This window comes from Schistocerca nitens, chromosome 9 (genome assembly GCF_023898315.1).
Source record: "Schistocerca nitens isolate TAMUIC-IGC-003100 chromosome 9, iqSchNite1.1, whole genome shotgun sequence".
Taxonomy (NCBI): domain Eukaryota; kingdom Metazoa; phylum Arthropoda; class Insecta; order Orthoptera; family Acrididae; genus Schistocerca; species Schistocerca nitens.
The window spans coordinates 101,820,193-101,840,575 of NC_064622.1; the positions used below are offsets into that span (position 1 = coordinate 101,820,193).

Here is a 20,383-nt window from a genome sequence, read left to right on the forward strand (position 1 = left end):
AACCAGTTTACTAAACTGTCTAGCAGATTTGTGACACGCATGTTTCCCCCCACACCTCTACAGGATTGGAATGACAGACTCTCACACATGCAGTGAACATCCAGAAGACAATGGAGATCTTGACCATATCGTTTTGGGATGCTCCAAAAACGCTTCACATCAAAATAAACTGTGGATAAGCATTGTAAAAATGAAGAGTCTCTTACGAACAAATATTAAAACATTAACGAATGAGAATAACATAACAATCAATAGTTTAATAGTAGGCCACCTACAAGAAGCGGAGCTAAAGCTCTGACATATAAAACACTGAATTTGAAATTGAATTTTGTAATTTCATATATGTATACAGTAGATGTGTACTTAAAATTTAACTGAAGGCACCATTCTAAGCATCTGCAATGACTGTATTGTTTTGTTACAAGAAGACAATACAATTAATTTTTAAGGAAAGGTCGATTATTGCTAAAATAAATGCTGGAACATTTCATATCTGAATGTTGGCAGTAAAACGGCGGCAACAGACGTTATATGAATTCTTTGTGCCGTACGCGCCAAGAAGTGTTTACGCGCGAAAGCTGCAGGCGAAAGTCGTAGAGGACTTTAATCTTGTTGTTCACGGTACGCTACAATTTGACAGATGCCGACTGCCACTGCAACACTCCGGTTTGTGAAGCTAACGGAAAATGCATTTGCTCCTTCGAAAGAATCTTCAACAGCAGCGGGATATGATCTGAAAAGGTTTGTATGGAAGTTGCCCTTGTTCGTGTTCTTGCAGTAAAGACGTTTGCTTTACAGTAATTTCTTAAGAGAGTATTTTTAATTTTCATATTTGTGCCTTTTTAATTCGTTGCCCTTTCACATCTTATTTGCAGTGCGTATGATATAGTCGTCCCCCCACATGGAAAAGAACTTGTGAAAACTGATATTAAGATACAACTGCCTAAAGGTTGCTATGGGAGAATAGCTCCACGGTCAGGTCTAGCTTTAAAACATCACATCGACGTCGGAGGTAGTATGCAGAAATTCATTCTTTCTTGTGTTACAGCATCAAAGTGATCAGTAACAAAAAAACTGCCACGTATGTTACAGCTGGTGTTGTTGATGAGGACTACAGAGGAAATGTTGGCGTTGTTCTTTTTAATCATTCGGATAAGCCCTTCAGCGTTCAGCGTGGCGACAGAATAGCACAGCTAATATGTGAACAGATATTCTATCCAGATCTGGAGGAAGTTCAGGTATCATTTTTCGTTTCCTCTCTGTTACTGACAGCTTGAGCACTGCATATTGTTGAGACACATGCTACATAAAGCTTCATATGTCATGGTAGTAAATTTGTGTTACATTTAATATACTGTATTTATTTCATCCATATATTTGACTTGGTTCATAAAAATTCAAAAATTTGGCTTTGTGAGTGGGCTGTATGACAAGATTGTTACTTGGAACATAAATGCTATGGATGTGAACTTGCAGAAAATGTATTTTGGTTACTCAAGTCCAAGAACTTCTGTGATAGGAAGATTTGCCAAAGTGTCTTAACTATTGGTTACTGTGTTCGGCTAAACTTTCTTTAGCCGCCAATGGCTTGAGGACTTAGCAGCTGTTCAGCAACAAGACATATGAAAATACTGCACATTTTGTTCAGTGCAAAATTCAGCTTTTGATATCAACATTTTGTTGCTGGCTGTGGATTCTACAAACACTGCAGTGTAAACAGATAGGATCTTGGTTATCTAGTTTTTAAAAATATGCCTGGGGGTGGTTATACAGTGTGGCTCATTATGGTGTCTGAGTATGGTAACAATGGGCTGCCCAATTGTGGCAGAAGCATCAAGAAATAATAAATTTCAGTATTGTTTATAAAACTGTAACAACGTTAGATTTTTCACCATTTTGTGCCTCCCTGAGTAACAAAATTCTCTTGTCATTATACTGACAAAATCCAAATTTCTGCAGCTTCACTGTAACTGGTGTTCAGCCATTTGTCCCAAGTAGGCCTTGATCTGTTAAGATCACAAAAAATCCTTGTTTGCGGCAGAAATTGTTGCAATAAAGTAGCTGTATGACAGTTCCTTGAGAGTAGAATGCATGTATTGATAATGTAGTTGGAACCTTCAGTCCTGCCTAAAATTTGTTTGACCACATCTACAAAGAGGCATTTTGCAACTTTCATCTCTATTTTATTAGTAATATATCTTTATCTATAGGGTTAAAATAAACACATAGTTATAATGCCATAACATGAGGTTCATTTTGAGCAAGCTAAAACACTGTATTAATGATGTAGTTCTCAAAGTGGGGATATACACTAATTAGAACTAAAGAGGATATTGACTTAAAAAAAAAAGAGATAGCACAAATGGTCACAGGTTTGTTTGATCCATGGGATACTTAAGAAGCTGCTGAAAGAACTGAACTCCAGACTTCTGAAGATAGACGCAAAACTATCCCATGAAAACCTGCGTAGCTTCTACAGTGAACTTCGATGAATCTTGGAATACTGTGAAACCCCATAGAGACAAGATTAGGCTAATTGCTGAGGCATTTAAGTGATTAATCGTATCATGATACATCTGCAAATGCATTTGTGGGGAGCCGTAATATTGGCAAAATGTGGTATGCAGTTTGGTGGTTCAGACTGACAGATGTGATATCTCAAAGGAATTTTTTTATTTTTATTTTTTGCTATTTTGGCCAGTAAAATTCAACTTCAAATTAAGCTCAAATCTGTGAAATTAAAGCCTACTCACAATTCCAATAAGAGAAATATCTTAAATTGTCGTGCAGAATTCTAATGGGGGGGGGGGGAAGTTGTTGCTGCAGTTAACCCTGGTGGGGGGGGGGCGCTTGTTTGCAAGTTGCAAGTAAGCAAACAAAATTTGAGTTGTGATTGATACTTTATAGCTTCGAAAATGGTAAAAATCTTCAGGCTGGTTACCTAACGCAATGTTTAAAGTATTGACCTCATGTGCAAAAGGACCTAGGTTCTTTCTTTTTTTATTTTTAAATGTTAATCGAAATGACTTTGATCAATTTTTTTACTATTCCTTTGTCACTTCATATTAAGTCATTGTATGAAATACATCATTTGCTCATTTTTCTTCCTGGCAGTCTTTTTCCCACTTGGAATTTAGCTTCACATGATTTTGGTTATTGTTATGTTTAAAGTTCGATTTAATTGCTTTCATTTTGTCATATTGCATTTTTGTCCACATATGAAGATAGTAACTGTTCTCGAAAGAATAGATACCATTGATGACCGGGCAGCTTCTCTAGAATAAATGATTATCAGTTGAAACCCTCAACTGGCGACAGGTGTTGTTGATATACTTCGATGGGGACAGCTGAAAATGTGTACCCTGACTGGGACTTGAACCCGGTATCTCCTGCTTACATGGCAGACGTTCTATCCATCTGAGCCACTGAGTACACAGATGAATAGCACGACTGCAGGGACTTATCCCTTGCACACTTCCCGTGAAACACACATTCGTCTGTGCGAATGCGCACAGGTTGCCCGAACTCTTACGGAAATTGTCACCTTAGTGTGCGCGAGTAATGAGTGGATGGGCAAATATCTATTAGGGACGTTACGTATGTAGATTGTGGACAGTTGGGCATGTGGGTCTCACGGGAAGCGTGCAGGGGATAAGTCCCTGCAGTCGCGCTATTCATCTGTCTCCTCGGTGGCTCAGATGGACAGAACTTCAGCCATGTAAGCAGGAGATCCCGGGTTCAAGTCCCGGTCGGGGCACACATTTTCAGCTGTCCCCATAGAGGTATATCAACACCACCTGACGGCAGCTGAGGGTTTCAGTTTTTTTTTTTTTTTTTTTTTTTTTTTTTTTTTTTTTTTTTTTTACTTATAATCCCTGCTGTCATTTAAATCATCATCCATGTTATTTTTTTCCATAGTGCATTAATAATTTAAGTTTTAAATGTTTCTACAATGACTGCCATCCAAAAAGATGCACGTCTTGTAATGAAAAACACATTGTTGACGCCATTCTATAGTCAATATAGATAGATTATTTCATCTTTTGTTTTTTAACTGACAGATTGGCATTTTCAATTGTTTAAACATTAAGATGGATATATTATTATAATTACATTCACATGCACAAAGATTCAAAGTGCGAAAAGAATGATAAAAATAAGAGCAGTTAAAGATAAAACATTAATTAAAGTGTGACAAAGGAATACAAATAAAACAAATTGCATGTAAATCAATTACTTGAATAAAAACAGCGCTCAGTCATTTCAATGAAAAAATAGAAATAATAGAAATTCAATGCACTTGACAGTGTTCAAACTGACAATCTTTTGCATATGAGACTAATACCTTAACCATTATGCTATGCAACCAGTCTATGAATTTTTTACTATTTGTAAACAAAGAGCATCATGCAAAATTCCAGACTCCCCCCTCCCTGGATAACTCGCAAACTAGGACCCACCAAGGTGAATGGTTGCAGGGTGTGATTCATTGGACGTCAATCTAAATCACCTTATATCAATATAATAGAGGGAAACATTCCACGTGGGAAAAATATATGTAAAAACAAAGATGATGTGACTTACCGAACGAAAGTGCTGGCAGGTCGATAGACACACACACAAACAAACAAACACACACACACACAAAATTCAAGCTTTCGCAACAAACTGTTGCCTCATCAGGAAAGAAGGGAAGGAGAGGGAAAGACGAAAGGATGTGGGTTTTAAGGGAGAGGGTAAGGAGTCATTCCAATCCCGGGAGCGGAAAGACTTACCTTAGGGGGAAAAAAGGACAGGTATACACTCGCACACACGCACATATTCATCCACACATATACAGACACAAGCAGACACATTTAAAGACCATAAATATGTCTGCTTGTGTCTGTATATGTGTGGATGAATATGTGCGTGTGTGCGAGTGTATACCTGTCCTTTTTTCCCCCTAAGGTAAGTCTTTCCGCTCCCGGGATTGGAATGACTCCTTACCCTCTCCCTTAAAACCCACATCCTTTCGTCTTTCCCTCTCCTTCCCTTCTTTCCTGATGAGGCAACAGTTTGTTGTGAAAGCTTGAATTTTGTGTGTGTGTGTTTGTGTTTGTTTGTGTGTCTATCGACCTGCCAGCGCTTTCGTTCGGTAAGTCACATCATCTTTGTTTTTACATATAAATCACCTTATAGATAGTTTTAAAAAAAAATCGATCCCAGTGCTGGGGACTTCCCATTGTTACTAAGACTAGTGCAGTGTGACAAACAGTACTCAGTCAACTACCGTATGCAGTTAAGAATGAACACACAAAGGGAAGCCCATGGTTAAACAAAGACGATGTGACTTACCGAACGAAAGTGCTGGCAGGTCGATAGACACACAAAATGCAAGCTTTCGCAACCAACGGTTGCTTCATCAGTCCCTATACCAGTTCCAAATTGAACAATCCATTGCCCTCACCCACCTAATCCTTCACCTACACAACTGATGAAGCAACCGTTGGTTGCAAAAGCTTGAATTTTGTGTGTTTGTTTGTGTGTCTATCGACCTGCCAGCACTTTCGTTTGGTAAGTCACATCATCTTTGTTTTTAGATATATTTTTCTCACGTGGAATGTTTCCATCTATTATATATAGTCAAATAGTGTGTGGTTAGTCTGATCATAGGGATGCAAATGTGCTTCAAATCTCAAGTCTGGTCACTTTAGAATTGGCAGCTGTGCTTGTAAGCGTAAACCCGACACACTATTACAGGTAATTAGAATGTGCTGTTCATGCACAGTCACTCTGCAAACCACAATGAACTTCCGGCATGGCAAGCATTCTTCCCATTGTACCAGTTATTAGGGCTTCTTTTCATTACATTCTTGTATGGAGCACTGGAAAAAGACAATTACATGTTTCTATGTGCTTTAACTAATTTGATCTTGTCTTTGCGATGCCTTAGTGATATCTAGGGGTTCTATATGTTTAGTCGTCATATAAACCAGGTTCTTGAAACTTCGTTACGAGGCTTTCTCAGGGAAGTCTGCTTCTGCCTCATTGTCTGCCAGTTCAGTTTCTTTTAACCCTGTCCTAAGACAGGTCACACAAGTGTTTTGTAGCAATCTCCTTCATAGACCGACTGCATTTGCCTAGCATTCTTCCAATATAAACCAGTCTGCCAGCTGCTTTATTCATGGCTAAGCCTTTGTAATCATTTTTTCACATTCACATGAACTGCAAGGGTCCCAACACTCTTCTGTGGGACTCGCCACAGGTATTTATCTGTCGATGGCGAAAGGATAAAAGTTGCATCCTCCCTACAAAAAAATTAGTTTTCCACATATAAATTTTGCTTCATACACTATAGGCATAGTCCATATCAGTTCAGGCAGGCTAGGAAAAAATCTTACCTTCATAGTCAGAAGACATTTAAAATAGTCCTTTTCACAAAACACACTGCGACTGTATCAACTCGCAAATTCCTCATGAAAACATGAAACTCACTGGATGGTGTGATTTAAGAGCCTCTTCAGTAAACAAATTGGCGTTGAACAACAAAAGTACAGGAACCAGCAATGAACAACCACAACAAAGAAATTGACAAACTACAACAAAGTGTAAGAAAAATCTGCAACAATGAAAGTGATAAGAAATAACTGCAACAAAGACTATAGAAATAAACATTGTAACAAAGAAATTGGTGAGGAACAACTTCAGTGGAGACATGCATTACCCTTGAAAGTTAAAAAAATGATTTTTTAAAATAAAACCTGTCAAACGTAAAAGTGGAAGCTCTCCTGTACAGAAAATATAGTACTACATGGTACTAATCAACGGAAAAAATATAACTTTTCTGGATTTAAATTTTCAACCAAAAAAAATTCTGTAAATTATAAAAAAAATTCAAAAGGTGACAGTAAAAGTACTTTGACAGATATGTCCAAATGGAAGTTACCATTGTATCATGAAGCAGTTATCTATAGAATAAAAAAAACTAACAACATATCTAGATCTGTTAGAGAGATACAGCAGTTAAATATTTTTCCAAAATCCGCATCTTCAAAATGGTGTTCGCAGTGTCATCTTTGGAGGCATGTATCTCGGGACACTATTATTATTATTATTATTATTATTATATTTATTTATTTATTTTTTTAAACAAAACAAAAAATACATGTTTCTTACTTCTGAATTTCAACATATGCTAAATTCAATAACATCAGACTGAAGGTAACCACCTCACCTCCCACCTGAAGTGGTACAGATTGTGCCTGTATAATTGTACTTCATATAATAAGTGTAAAAATTGCAGTGAACCAAATGCTTTCCCAAAAAATAGAGAAACACTGCATCTGCCAGGCGGCCTTGATCCATGGGTTTCTATAGGTTATCTGTGAAAATGAGAGTTTTCTCATTATTATTGTTTCTGAAATCCATCCTGGTTTATGTAGAGGTCGCTGTGAGAGATACCTTATTACTTTTGGGCTCAGAGTATGTTCAAAGATTCTACAACAAATATAAGTTAAGGTTATTGGACAGTAGCTATGCAGATCACTTTTACCCTTCTTGTAGGTGGGTGTGATCTGTCTGCCGCCACTGCCCCCTCCTCCCTGGCTCCAAAAAAAAAAAAAAAATTTACTGGCCGGATTTTGTTTATAGATCCATGGTAGATTATAATTAGAGGAGTTAAATTGGCCAAAATTTCACTGTAGAATCTGATAGTGATTCCACCAAGCACTGGAACTTTATTCAGTTTCAGCTGTTCGTTTCTCAATGCCACTGGCAATAAAATGTCACTCATCCTTGCAGTGGTATGAGAATTAAATTGGGACAGTACCCCTGGCTTGCCATTTGTAAAGGAATATTTAAAAACAGAGTTCAGTGTTCCTACTTTTGCACTGCTACTCTAAATTTCCACCCACATAATACATTGTCTGGCCACTTAGGTACCACTTACAGCTTTTGCATATGACTAGAATTTCTTTGGCAAAACTAGGATTGAATGTAATAATATTGTGAAAAGTGTTGCTACTCACCATATAGTGAAAATACTGAATCACCAATAGGCACAATGAAAAGACTGTCAGAAATATAGCTTTCGCCAGTCTGGTCTTCGTCAAAATTAGACCACACGCGCATACACACTCACACAAACACAACTCGCACGCACCTAACTGCAGTCTCAGGCAACAGAGGCCACACTGTGAGCAGCAGCACCAGTGCATGAGATGAATGGCAACTGGGTGGGGATAAGGAGGTGGTTGGGGTAGGGAGGGGGGTGGCAGACCGTGATGTGCTGTTGCGAGCACACAGACATGGTGAGAAGAGGGTGGGACAGCTATGTGCAGTCTGGAGGTTAGATGGAGGGCAGAGAAATGTCGTACCCACTATCCTTCCCAGTGGTATTGTGCCACCCACTGAACCTTCACAATATACCCATCCATTCCAACACAACCTGTGCTCCTAACTCCTTATTTCATGGCTCATACCCTTGTAATAGACCTAGATGCAAGACCTTTCCTACACATCCTCCCACCACCACCACCTACTCCAGTCCTGTCCCAAACATCACCTATCCAATCAAATGCAGAGCTGCCAGTCATATAATCTGCAAGCTAAGCTGTAACCAGTTCTGCATTCTATGTGGGCATGACAACAAACAAGCTGTTTGTCCGCATGAATGGCCACTGATAAACTGTGGCCAAAAAACTAGTGGACCACTCTGTTGCTGAGCATTATGCCAAACATGAATCCTTCATTTCAGTGACTGCTTCACAGTCTGTGCCATATGGATCCTTCCCGCTTACACCAGCTTTTCTGAATTGCGCAGGTGGGAACTTCCCCTTCTATATATCTTACGTTCCCATAACCCTTCTGGCCTCAACCTTTGTTATTCATTGTCCTCTCCCAGCGAGCCGCTTCTCTGTTCCCATTCCAGCACTACACAGCCCTCATCCCTCCGTCGCCTCCAGTCTTTTTATTTCTCTCCTTTTCTGCTATTCCACTCCCCACATCTCTGCTGCCCTCCATTTAACATCCTAACTGCACATAGCTGCCCCAACCTCTTTCCACCTTGTCCCAGGGCACTCCCCAACAGCACATCACTGTCCGCCACCCCTACCCTACTATGCCTCCCCCTCATCTTTACCCCATCCAGTCACCACTCCCGTGTCATGCACTGGTGCTGCTGCTTGCAGTGTGGCCTCAGTTGCCTGGGACTGGAGTAACGTGTGTGTGTGTGTGTGTGTGTGTGTGTGTGTGTGTGTGTGTGTGTGTGTGTGTTTTCTAATTCTGATGGAGGCCTTACTGTCTGAAAGGTTAATTTCTTTGGGTTTTGTTAAGAGATCTGTCGGTAATATTCTGGTAGAGTACTCACTGAAGACTTCACACATCACCCTCTTGGCAGCCAAATGAGCTTCATTTGGCATCTCCCTGTGTCTAGCTGTAGGTTTTGTTTTAAACCTATTATGCAGTAGTCTGTTCCCTAAGTTTCTGTAGTGACTGTATAACATGAAGGGTCCCTTCCGCTGTGAACTGTTCTACTAGGTAGATACATATCCAGTGCATGGTAATAAACGTGAACCACAGTTCCTCTACATGCTGCACTCCACAGCTAAATATTTAAGAGTTCCTTAGTAATATACACTCCTCTCTCTCTCTCTCTCTCTCTCTCTCTCTCTCTCTCTCTCTCTCTCTAATTTGCTAAATGTACAAATACTTTTGCTTGCTTTAGGTGCACTTAGTATTTTGGTTCTCATTCTTGCTAAAACTGCTTAGTGGGCACAAATACCAGTTTCTATGTGGACATCCTCAGAGATGTCAGCTTTACTTGCTGCTATTACATCTGTTATATTACCATCAGTGGCGGTCTTCCGAACAGTCTGTTGTTCTAGAGAACACATTTAGTAATGTTTTGTAGGACATCTTGTCGTGACTACAGCTTACAAAACTGAATTTTTTCCAGTTGATGGGTGATAAGTCTCCTCCAAAGATGAAAGTACAAATGGGAATTTGCATATAAGTGAACTTCAGTTTTCTGTAAAGGTTTTGGCTATATCTGTCGGTGAGTGGCGGTGGTAGAAGAATCCAGTTATAAGTTCATACCTATCCTTAATACTGAGTCTTGCTTAGACAATCTTGGCGTATTATCTGTTGTGACATACACTGCCTCCATTTACCATTGGCCTATCCTTCTAATATACTTTCCCTAAGTATCTCACTACCGTTTTTGGGTTTAACCAATTTTCTATACCTAGTAAAATATGAACCTCTCTGCATTTTAAGAGCACTTAAAGTGCTGGCCCTTTGTTGCAGCCTTGTTGCCAGTTAATCACGAACCCATTCCACTCGGGTCACAGTGACCTCTGCAGTTACCCAAAAGTTTTAAACTTTTTAGGCTTGTTTATGTGGCTCCTGCTTATAAGTTGGAGAAAAGCAGATTACTGTCTGTGTCAGAAATGCTGTCATCAGTTTCAAAGCCATCATCGTCAATTTCAGAACTGAATTCTTAAAGCAGCTGCAGAATTTCTTTGGTAGTCAAACCGTCCCCCATTTCATGACAAACATTTGTGATAAGGACAACTACAGAAGTGCACTGCAGCAATGAATATGCAGGAACTGATCAAACCTGTAATATGTTTGCCGCATAGCACCTTGTGGAAGAAGTGACACCCATCTAGCGGCTCTCCAAAAGTACTGAAGAGGTGAACAATTGACTAAAAGCTTTCTTTGCTCAGAAATAATGCATCATGAAGTAAGTCAGAAAAATTGCACTGAGATTAGATTCCTAGCTGTTACAGAAATTACAGTGCACCGGTAATTTCTATGGGCAGCAGCTGGAATGTATTAATTCTCTGCTAGGTAGGAGCGTATCTTACACAGAAACTTGTCTTCTGCAGCTCTTCCAGTAGGCATGTGTCTTGTCTAAAGTTCGTTCAAATATTCTTGTAAACTCGGCCACAGTTCTTCTACATGCTCCTGGCCAAAGCTAATGTTCCTCTGCAAGATAACACATTAAAGCTTGTTCATTAAGTTTCCTAAATATAGAACTCTTTCTTGTTTTAATTGCCTGTTTTACTATGGCATCATTTCCCAACCTGTGGTTCATGATGCCCTACGCGGTTTGCGAAATATTTCAAGGTGTTCGTCAAAACACTTTATCATAATGGTGGGTTTCGAGGTTGGCCCAATGACTGTGCTAGTCTCTCTGACATTCTCTAAATAATAATAATAATTATTATTATTAGTATTATGTAAAATTAAATTAACCTTGTAATGCACTGTTTTACAAATATGTAATGCCAGGAATTTATCACATTATTAGCACCTTAAATGTGCTGGGACCCTTGCTCTTCGTATTGTATATTAATCACCTTGCAGATAATAGTAAAATCAGGCTTTTTGCAGATGATGCGGTTATCTATAATGAAGTACCATCTAAAACAAGCTGCATAAGTATTCAGTCGGGTCTTGATAAGATTTCAACATGGTGTAGAGGTTGGCAACTTGCTCTAAACGTTCAAAAATGTAAAATTTTGCACTTAACAAAATGAAAAATGTAATATCCTATGACCACAATGTCAGTGTGTCACTATTGGAATCGGCCAACTCATGCAAATACCTGGGATATATACTGGTATAAATCTGATTTGCTCCACAAAATTTCTGAGCATTGACCAAAGAATAGTCCAGGTTGATTTGTCTGACCACATTGGCTCAGTCATGAGTAAAGCAGGTGGCAGACTTCGGTTTATCAGTAGAATACTGGCAAAATACAAGGAATCTGCAAAGGAGATCACTTACAAATCACTCTTGTGGCTGGTTCTAGAATATTGCTCAAGTATGTGGGATCCACACCAGATCACAGAAGTCTACAATAGAGATATGAGTAAATCGTATTACATACAATGCTGTACGGTATGTAAACAAGCACACGTAAGGTATAACACCCAGACAGTGGACTTAGAAAATTTCTGTTCGGTAGCGTCAGCCGAGAACTGGGAGCTCAAGGACACAACAGTTATGTCTATATAAGTAATGATTTTGTTAAGAAGGTGTCAGTGTGTGTGAAGCCGCTCGAGCAACAGCATTGGACTGCTCACACAGATGATGTTTTTTTGAACTAATAACTTGATCTGGACATTCAGCAGATAAAAATACATTCACTGTTAATAGATTATTTTATATAAAAACATAGGAAATGAAAATGAGATTTTGGTGTTTGATCTAACACCTAACAGAGAGAGGTCTCTACTGAGGACAATTGATTTTTGAAACCATATATATGTTTGTGTAGGTTAGGATTCCAGGTATCACATCCTGGAGCGATTTGCCCTAGTGCCCTCTTGTTTGCAAGTAATGGACCAAAATAAAGTTTCAGTATTTCACGCAAGAATCTATACCATTAAAATCAAGCACCTACCATCGGCTTAAGTAGTGCAGTGGGCAATATGTCTCTTACTCTGAATGAGGTTGTTGTTTCAAGTCTTGTTGGGTGGGTGCTGTTGACTTTTAATTATTGAAAAGACTCTGATCACTACATTATTAAATCTTTGTAGTGAAAAATTTTTGACCACATTACTCATCAAATAGAAACAGATTATTCTGTTTTTGTTTTTAATCAGTGCACCAGCATTTTCAAATGTTTAAATGTTATGCTGGATTAATAAAAATAATTAAAATCACACATACAGATTCCAAATGAAAAAGAAACACAGGAAAAAAATGTGCCCTAATGAAAAAAATTGAATCCAATATTTTCAACCACTTTTAATCCATATGTAAGGGCTGAACACCTAGCTCTTCTGCACACCATTCTGCCTCAACTGCTGACTCGTTAAGAGTTGTTGCTGATGCGTGAAGCTGCTGTATCTGTAGAGCCTGAATCTGCCTCATTTGTTATATCATCAGAACCTCACAATGAAATTTCGCTGTCACTGTCTGCTGGAAGTCCAATAATTAAGCTCACAGTAGCTTCATCCATCGGTGTGTATCTGTGCCAGTATCTGTCAGTACGTTTTCACTTGCACACATTTTCTAGCTGTCTTTTGTAATGCTCTGTATTGCAGCCATAAACTTGGGAAAGGGTTGTTTGATGAAACATCGTTTCATTAAATTCCAGGTAAGGTCGGTGGGGTTTAGATCACAGTTGTCGAGTGGAAGGCGTAACACTGTAAGTCCTTTCCCGGATTCTTTTAGTACTCAATCTGCTGTATATTTTGGCTCGAGTTTGTAATGTTCCACAACTTCTAAGAGCTCGTTGCATGTTAAATCCACACTGGATGGAATTTTATGCTTCGTTAGCCCTGATTGTATATCTGCTTAACGAGAAGTGTTACGTCCTCTATTTTCTTGAATATAGTGGAGGGGTGCCTTATCTAATAACCACCATACTTCTACCTGGAATATTTGATATTATGTGCTCTTGCAACTGTTGCATAGGTGAGCTATGCACACTCAATGAACCCCTTTTCTCCTACCACACGAACCACTGTTGCTCTTTGTCTAGAAATTTCATTTTTCACGCCTGGTATATCACTCTGCTGCCAACATTTACTGACAGTATAGTACGTATGCACTGTCAGACACTTCATGTCTTTCCTGTCTCTTCCTTGCTGTCAAAATTATCTGACCACTCTGCCTGGCTTTCTTAACATTGTTCATAGCATTACACACTGTCCTTAAACTCCTTTCTACTGCAGCTGCTGCTCTCTCCAGTAAGCTGCTTCTAGTGGTATTAGCAAACCTTGCTGTTTTTTCTTCTCGATAGAAGTGAACTACATCCAGACTTTCCTGTCTGAGCATGCTCTTAGATTACATATATTTGTGCAATCAGTGTCCCATTTCAGCAGACATTAGGGAGACGCAGCGGTATTAATGCAATATGACAATGTGACTGTACAATGCCGAGCCACGTGCATTGTTAGTGTACTGTCAAGTATTGTCAGACACCTTCGGCCCCATTTGTGTGTAAACAAAGCTTAGTTCCGCATTCTGCCGTCAAGTTATAAAACGAACCGGTAGTACAGTACACCACTAGGAGACACTACATGAAAATTAATTTTGGACCTTATATTGATGTTTACTGATAGTAGCAGCAGCAGTAGTAGTGTAAGAATTCTATGGTTGTTAACAAATGTTCTGTGAAATTATAATGAAATCTAGACCTTTAGCTGTTTACAGCTGTTGATAAGCAGCTAAAGGTCTAAAATTTCATTCTTCTAGAGCTGCAAGATCACCAATGATATCTGTACAGGAACCAGCTTCATAATGTTCTGTGAGATGTCCAATATCTATTTTATACAGTATTCTTACTGTTCACTTCTTCTGCATAAAAGCTTAACTTTGTTCACTGCCATGGATGGTAATTCCACAAAACAAAATCTGAAAATATCCATAGTAAGCCAACACTCTTGTCTTTACAGAGACAGTGTTTCTCCTTTTTGTGGTGGTCGGTCACCATGAGATAGGTTTATTACCATCCTCTCTCCCAGCCCTGCTCGTGCTCACCTTGCGTCAGTTGTGCGATTTCTTCGTATGTTGGTCTCATTGATTTCAGTTACTTTGGTGGTAGAACGTGAAGGTCTGGCCAAATCTATTCTTTGTCATTTGCCTATTGTCAAGTGAAAAAATGAAATGAACCTCAATGATCCTTAAATTTCTTGTTTAAGGGCCAGAATGAGAGATTTTAGTCCTGAAGTTTTATATGGGTGATGCAGGCTTCTTTATTGGTGTTCTTTAACAATAATCCTAAATACTTCTTCACAGTAAAATACAGAACTCTCACATTTGTGCATGGAAAGAAAGAGAGAGAGACACACATCAGAAATTAATAAAATCAGTGGCACATAAAATTAGAAAACATATGAAACACACTTTTCCCCATTTATTCTTTAAAATTTGTTTTTCTTTGTAGTATTCTTAAATTATCTTTTAGGGCCTAATTCTTTGCTATGTCACACAGGTTTTTTATTCCAAATAATGCAAAATCAAGGACGGACTGTAACTATTTATTTAAATTACATGTCTGAACTTCTCTGTATTCCTTTTTTTAACAAGCTCATGGTCCACTGTGTATTTTCTTGTGTTGCAGTTAATTTGTGACAGGAATTAATTTCATAGCTGAAACTCACTCCTTGTGGAAGCTAATATTAAGACTATTTATTATTTCTAGGAACTAGAAGATACTGATCGTGGCTCTGGTGGATTTGGTTCAACAGGCACAAAATGAAGTTTCATTTCTGCAGTCAGTGCATTATCCTTACATTAAGTGGTAATTTTTCTGATCTGTTTTTTTCTACGTTGGATTTGTTTGTTCATTTCAGTATTTTATAGTTTTAAATGCATTTATTGTTTGTGATGTTTAAAAGTAGTGAAAATAGGCATTACCTGGACATTTTTTTTTGTCTTTCCTTGAAGTTTTAAATTAAAGATGTGTTTGTAAAATTTTTATTCGTGCATCTGGGATAAACAAGTACAAAAAAATTCAATCTTTCCATTTTAACAGTACATCATTCATTTTATAGAACTGGAAAAAACTTTGAACTCTATTTTGGACAATGTAACACCTATGGTTGTTAAGTAGACTATATTTCGGGGTTAAGTGGACTTCTGTTAAATAAATTATAGCACACTAAATATAAAAACATGCTGCAACATTAGCAAAGGAGTTTGATGTGTGAATGGGGAGAAATCATGGCAGTAACAAAACTAGCGCACACTGACTTCAATAACAGATATCATATCAAGTGCGCATGACCTGTGTTGGATTGGATAGTTTGACAATTATTTCACATGGAGAAACAATGGTGGTGTCTTCCTCTGCAGCTTCAGATTTTGTAATAGCAACTGCTACTGTATCTTCTAAAATTTAATTTTACAGCAGCCATCACATTTTAAAGACTTCAACAACATAATTGTGACTACTTGGGGCAGTTTTTCCTCGTACTTTAATTACAGTGAAGTCAGCTTTCTGTACTGATTCAACGTTTTCTTCAGCATCCTTTTACAGATTAGTGACAGAGGAGTCAATATACTGAACATAAGAATCTTTGAGTTGCTTGCTTATTTTCAAATATTTGGCATTTGGTGGAATACTTTACCTTGTGTAACTTAGGCTTCTTTACTAATGGCTTTGATCTTGTCCTGCTGTTGCCTTTGTTGTTCAATGGGTGTTCTGGTAATAAATCAGTTTTCCTATTTTTTACTACTTGGATTGTTTCACCAACCTTAGGATGTGGCCAAACTTGCACGGATCTAATTTTGTAGCTTGATCTTTTGGCATGTCATACTTATGTATGTATGTTTGCATCGTCTTCCTGTGAACAATCTGCTGTTTCTCGCTGAACTGGTAGAGGTCTGTCTGTTACATAACAAAATAGTTTGGTAAATATATTCTGAACATAACGGTTCAGTACCACTGACACTAGTCTTTAAAGATGTTGAAAGATCATAAATATCAAAGGACATAGTACATTTAAAAAGTGCAGCATCATGTATGCTAACCCTCTTTGCATTGGCTGATGTTCGTGTGAAATGACGAGCATGCACTGTCAGAAGCCTTTAGAGGTCCAAATACTGTCAAATCTAAGAGCTGCATCTCATGACTGCTGTGAGTAGGAAAAGCTAACAAAAGAATGCCACTGCCTTAAACTTAATTGAAGGTATCAGTATTGTGTGACTCATGGTTGTCCAGACTAATTTTGGTGCATGTTTCACAAAATTCTTTAATACGGATGCATCACTCATCCCCTTGAATTGGCTTCTCCTCCACTTCCCTAAAACAAATGTTGGCACTACTTTTCCTGTAGCTACTACAGATGGGCGCCCCCCCCCCCCCCCCCACACACACACACACACACACACACACACACACACACACACACACACACACACACACAAATTACTGGCCAGACATTTGACCTACGTTTCTTGGTCAGTCTTGTAGACGGCATGTGAACTCTTGTCTCATCAAGACTGTGAACATCTCATGAGCCAAATTAAAAATCTTGCTTTTATATCTCGCAATTTATCATGGAATACAGCCACTGTTAAGTATTTGCTCTTGGTCTGTAGTGTTAGATTATGGCTCTTCCAAAAAGCAGCGAGCCAGTTTTCTCCTGCTGTTTTCATGTTTTCCCAATTTTAATATTCTGTTTGCTGTGACTCAAAAGTAAGTTTTGGCGAGCTGTTATGAGTGTTGTAACATTTTCTGACCACCACATGCTCATCATCCAGAGAAAAGGGAAAAAAAACCTTGTAGGTGTTCATTCTGAGGGTAAAAGTTAAATTTTGAGGTATCTCCTGCAACTCTAATCTCCCAGTGCAGTGTTTCAGTGTAATAAGAGAAATATCAGTGTGCACTGCAGCTTGACTGTCTAGTCTCTCTCCATTTGCTATTGATTTTAAAACATTTTTCAGGTCTGTTGCAGCATATAACCTATTATGTGTTGCACATAGACAATTTTTAAGTTTTTTCTAAAAGAAAATGTAAAAAAAAGGTTTTTGTATTGACAGTGCAAATTTTATAAATGTGAATTTATTTCACATTTGCATCAAATTTATTTTCTTCCATTGACAATTTTTTGGGGTTAATGGAAACAATCTGCTACAGCTCAAAATTTACTGGTCCACTTAACCCTATCTTCATTTTAGGAACAGTTTTCAAAATGACTCCATGTGTAGCTTATATTTCATGGAGTTTTGCAAAGCAATAACAGTTGAATTTTACTCAAACTAACAAAACTGTATACTATTAGTAATTAAAAATGAGAATTTGTTAGTTGTGAAAACAAAATTATTCTTACCTGTGCATTTTACTACTTCATCTGTATCTGTGAACGTAGCTATCTACAACAGCCACATTAGCTCACACAGTACAGAGAAAAAATCTTGAGTATGTGTGTTGATGTAATAGTTCAGTTAACCCTTTAACTCCTGAATATAGGTTTGAATCTCCCACATAATTACAAAGTGTGTAACATCCTTATGAAAACTAGCACGTTATCAAAAACTTTTATTGTGTTTTGTGAAGTTTGTTAAATTTGTCTTATTCCTTGTGTTGTTTGATAATAAAGAATGGCTCAGCGCAATACATTAATTTTGTATTAATGCACAAGAAACTAAATATTCTCTCTTCCCATTTCTTTATTCTAATTTCGTAGCAAAGTCTGTTTTAATAAACATGAGTGAGAGGCAGATGCTTATATGATTTTGTGTATGTTTGAGTGTTGTGTATGTCCAAACAAAAGGGAATGTTTTATATAAGTGTTAAATATTTACGAAAATGTAACGCTCTGTCGGATGTGCGAATGATGTTCAGTGCATAATTATCACAAGTCTTTCAGCTTTATTGAATGCGTTTATGGAAGAGGCTTCTTGAATTCGTGGAGCAAGCTATTTCGAAACACAATAAGGAACAGAAAGTTTACTGACCTTGTCACATGGATAAATGCCTCTAGTCTCCTTCTGTGTCGTGTTAATGGTTGCTTTGTGCAATGGGTAAATTTTAAAAGTCCACACAGCACTACCAAAGTAGATTTTTCACATATATATTTATTCTCATTGTCCTTGGTTGATAATCATCAAGTTTTCTGTATTACATTTCTCACTTATATAAGTCAGGAAACTTGCAATGATGGGAGGTGAACAAAATTTTAAGTAACTGTAATACTTGTTCCCTACTCATTACATATTTCTTGATGCTGACATAACATTAACCTATGACAACACAAACAGCTTAGTTTCTTTACATAACAAATATTTAGCCTGGAATGAGATTTTCACTCTGCAGCGGAGTGTGCGCTGATATGAAACTTCCTGGCAGATTAAAACTGTGTGCCGGACCGAGACTCGAACTCCGGACCTTTGCCTTCCGCGGGCAAGTGCTCTACCAACTGCGCTACCCAAGCATGACTCACGCCCCGTCCTCACAGCTTTACTTCTGCCAGTACCTCGTCTCCTACCTTCCAAACTTAACAGAAGCTCTCCTGTGAACCTTGCAGAACAGCTGTGGCTAAGCCATGTCTCCGCAATATCCTTTCTTTCAGGAGTGCTAGTTCTGCAAGGTTCGCAGGAGAGCTTCTGCTAAGTTTGGAAGGTAGGAGACGAGGTACTGGCAGAAGTAAAGCTGTGAGGACGGGGCATGAGTCATGCTTGGGTAGCGCAGTTGGTAGAGCACTTGCCCGTGAAAGGCAAAGGTCCCGAGTTCGAGTCTCGGTCTGGCACACAGTTTTAATCTGCCGGGAAGTTTCAAATATTTAGCCTAATAATTAAAAGGAAAGTTCTGGCAAAATGTGAATACTTCAGGAGTAAAGGAGAACACTAAGCGAATGGCATAAGCATTGTTAGACAAGCACCCACCAGAGAACTTAATAGCTCTCAGAACACACACACACAAACACACACCTCTACATTGTGCCAGCTGGTCACAATATTGGGATTGCATTTGAACAGGTGGACAAGTAGGGGAGAAGTGGATGTGACATCCGTAGAAATTATTAAGCTGAGAGAAATCTGTAACTTATGATAATTCCCCGGTCGTGGGAGATAACAGAAGTTCCGTGCATTGGGTCATGGGCTGAACCCCCCCATTTTCACTGAGTATATCATAAATGTTACTTTAGATTGTGGAAGTTCGCACTCCAGTGTCATCTATCTGTACTCCAAAATGTTCAAGGGTCTCGAAAATGAGTGTAAGACAGGGGTGGGCAATTGTTTTGGGTTGAGGCCACATTGTGGAAGCAGAGGGCCTCACCTAAAATAATTGCACTCATTAGTTAACATTACAGTTCAGAAAAGGCATAAACTACCAATAAATAAAGTAGTGGCAGTTGTAATCGGTTTATTTTCTGTGCTAATTTCATACCTGTAGCTGGAAGCACGTTTAATTTTAAAATAAATTTGACAGATGTATCCTACCATTTCCTACATTTTTTTAAAAGTAAACACTTAGAATGCTTGTTGAATAGCCTGCAGGATGATGTCTAGGAGCATCTAGGTGCCTCAATTTACTCTTGTTGGTAGAGATAGAAAAACTTCGCTTGCAAATATGCATAGTCCCAAACACAGAAAACATTTTCCCAGCATATTTCTTCATACATCAAAATTTTCAGCAGACTAAGATGTGTACTAAGTCGGGTAACGTCTAAGTATTAAATGTCTTCCACAGTGTAATCCGACTGCATGTCGGTGAGTAAATGGAAAATGTCTTTATGGTAGTTCCTATCAGCCACCATGTTGAGTGCAAACTTTTTTGTGCAATTAGTATCTACACTGTGCAGTGCATGTGTATATGAGGTAGAATCCAAAAATTTTGGGACTGGTGCTGCCACCTGGAAAGTAGGAGTAGTAGGTCTTTGCACCGCTAGGTGGTGAGAGCTGCATATCTGACGAGTCTGTGTGCCTAGTGGCA

General features: G+C 38.5%; 1 protein-coding gene across 1 annotated transcript; it reads left to right on the plus strand.

Moving 5' to 3' along the window:
• Positions 1 to 534: 534 nt before the first annotated feature.
• LOC126203366 (deoxyuridine 5'-triphosphate nucleotidohydrolase-like) lies at positions 535 to 18,066 on the plus strand. Its single transcript, XM_049937663.1, has 4 exons — positions 535 to 741; positions 876 to 1,012; positions 1,093 to 1,238; positions 15,146 to 18,066. Exons 1-4 carry the CDS (start codon positions 641 to 643, stop codon positions 15,200 to 15,202), a joined length of 441 nt encoding a protein of 146 aa, XP_049793620.1. The 5' UTR covers positions 535 to 640; the 3' UTR covers positions 15,203 to 18,066.
• The last annotated feature ends 2,317 nt before the right edge of the window (positions 18,067 to 20,383 follow it).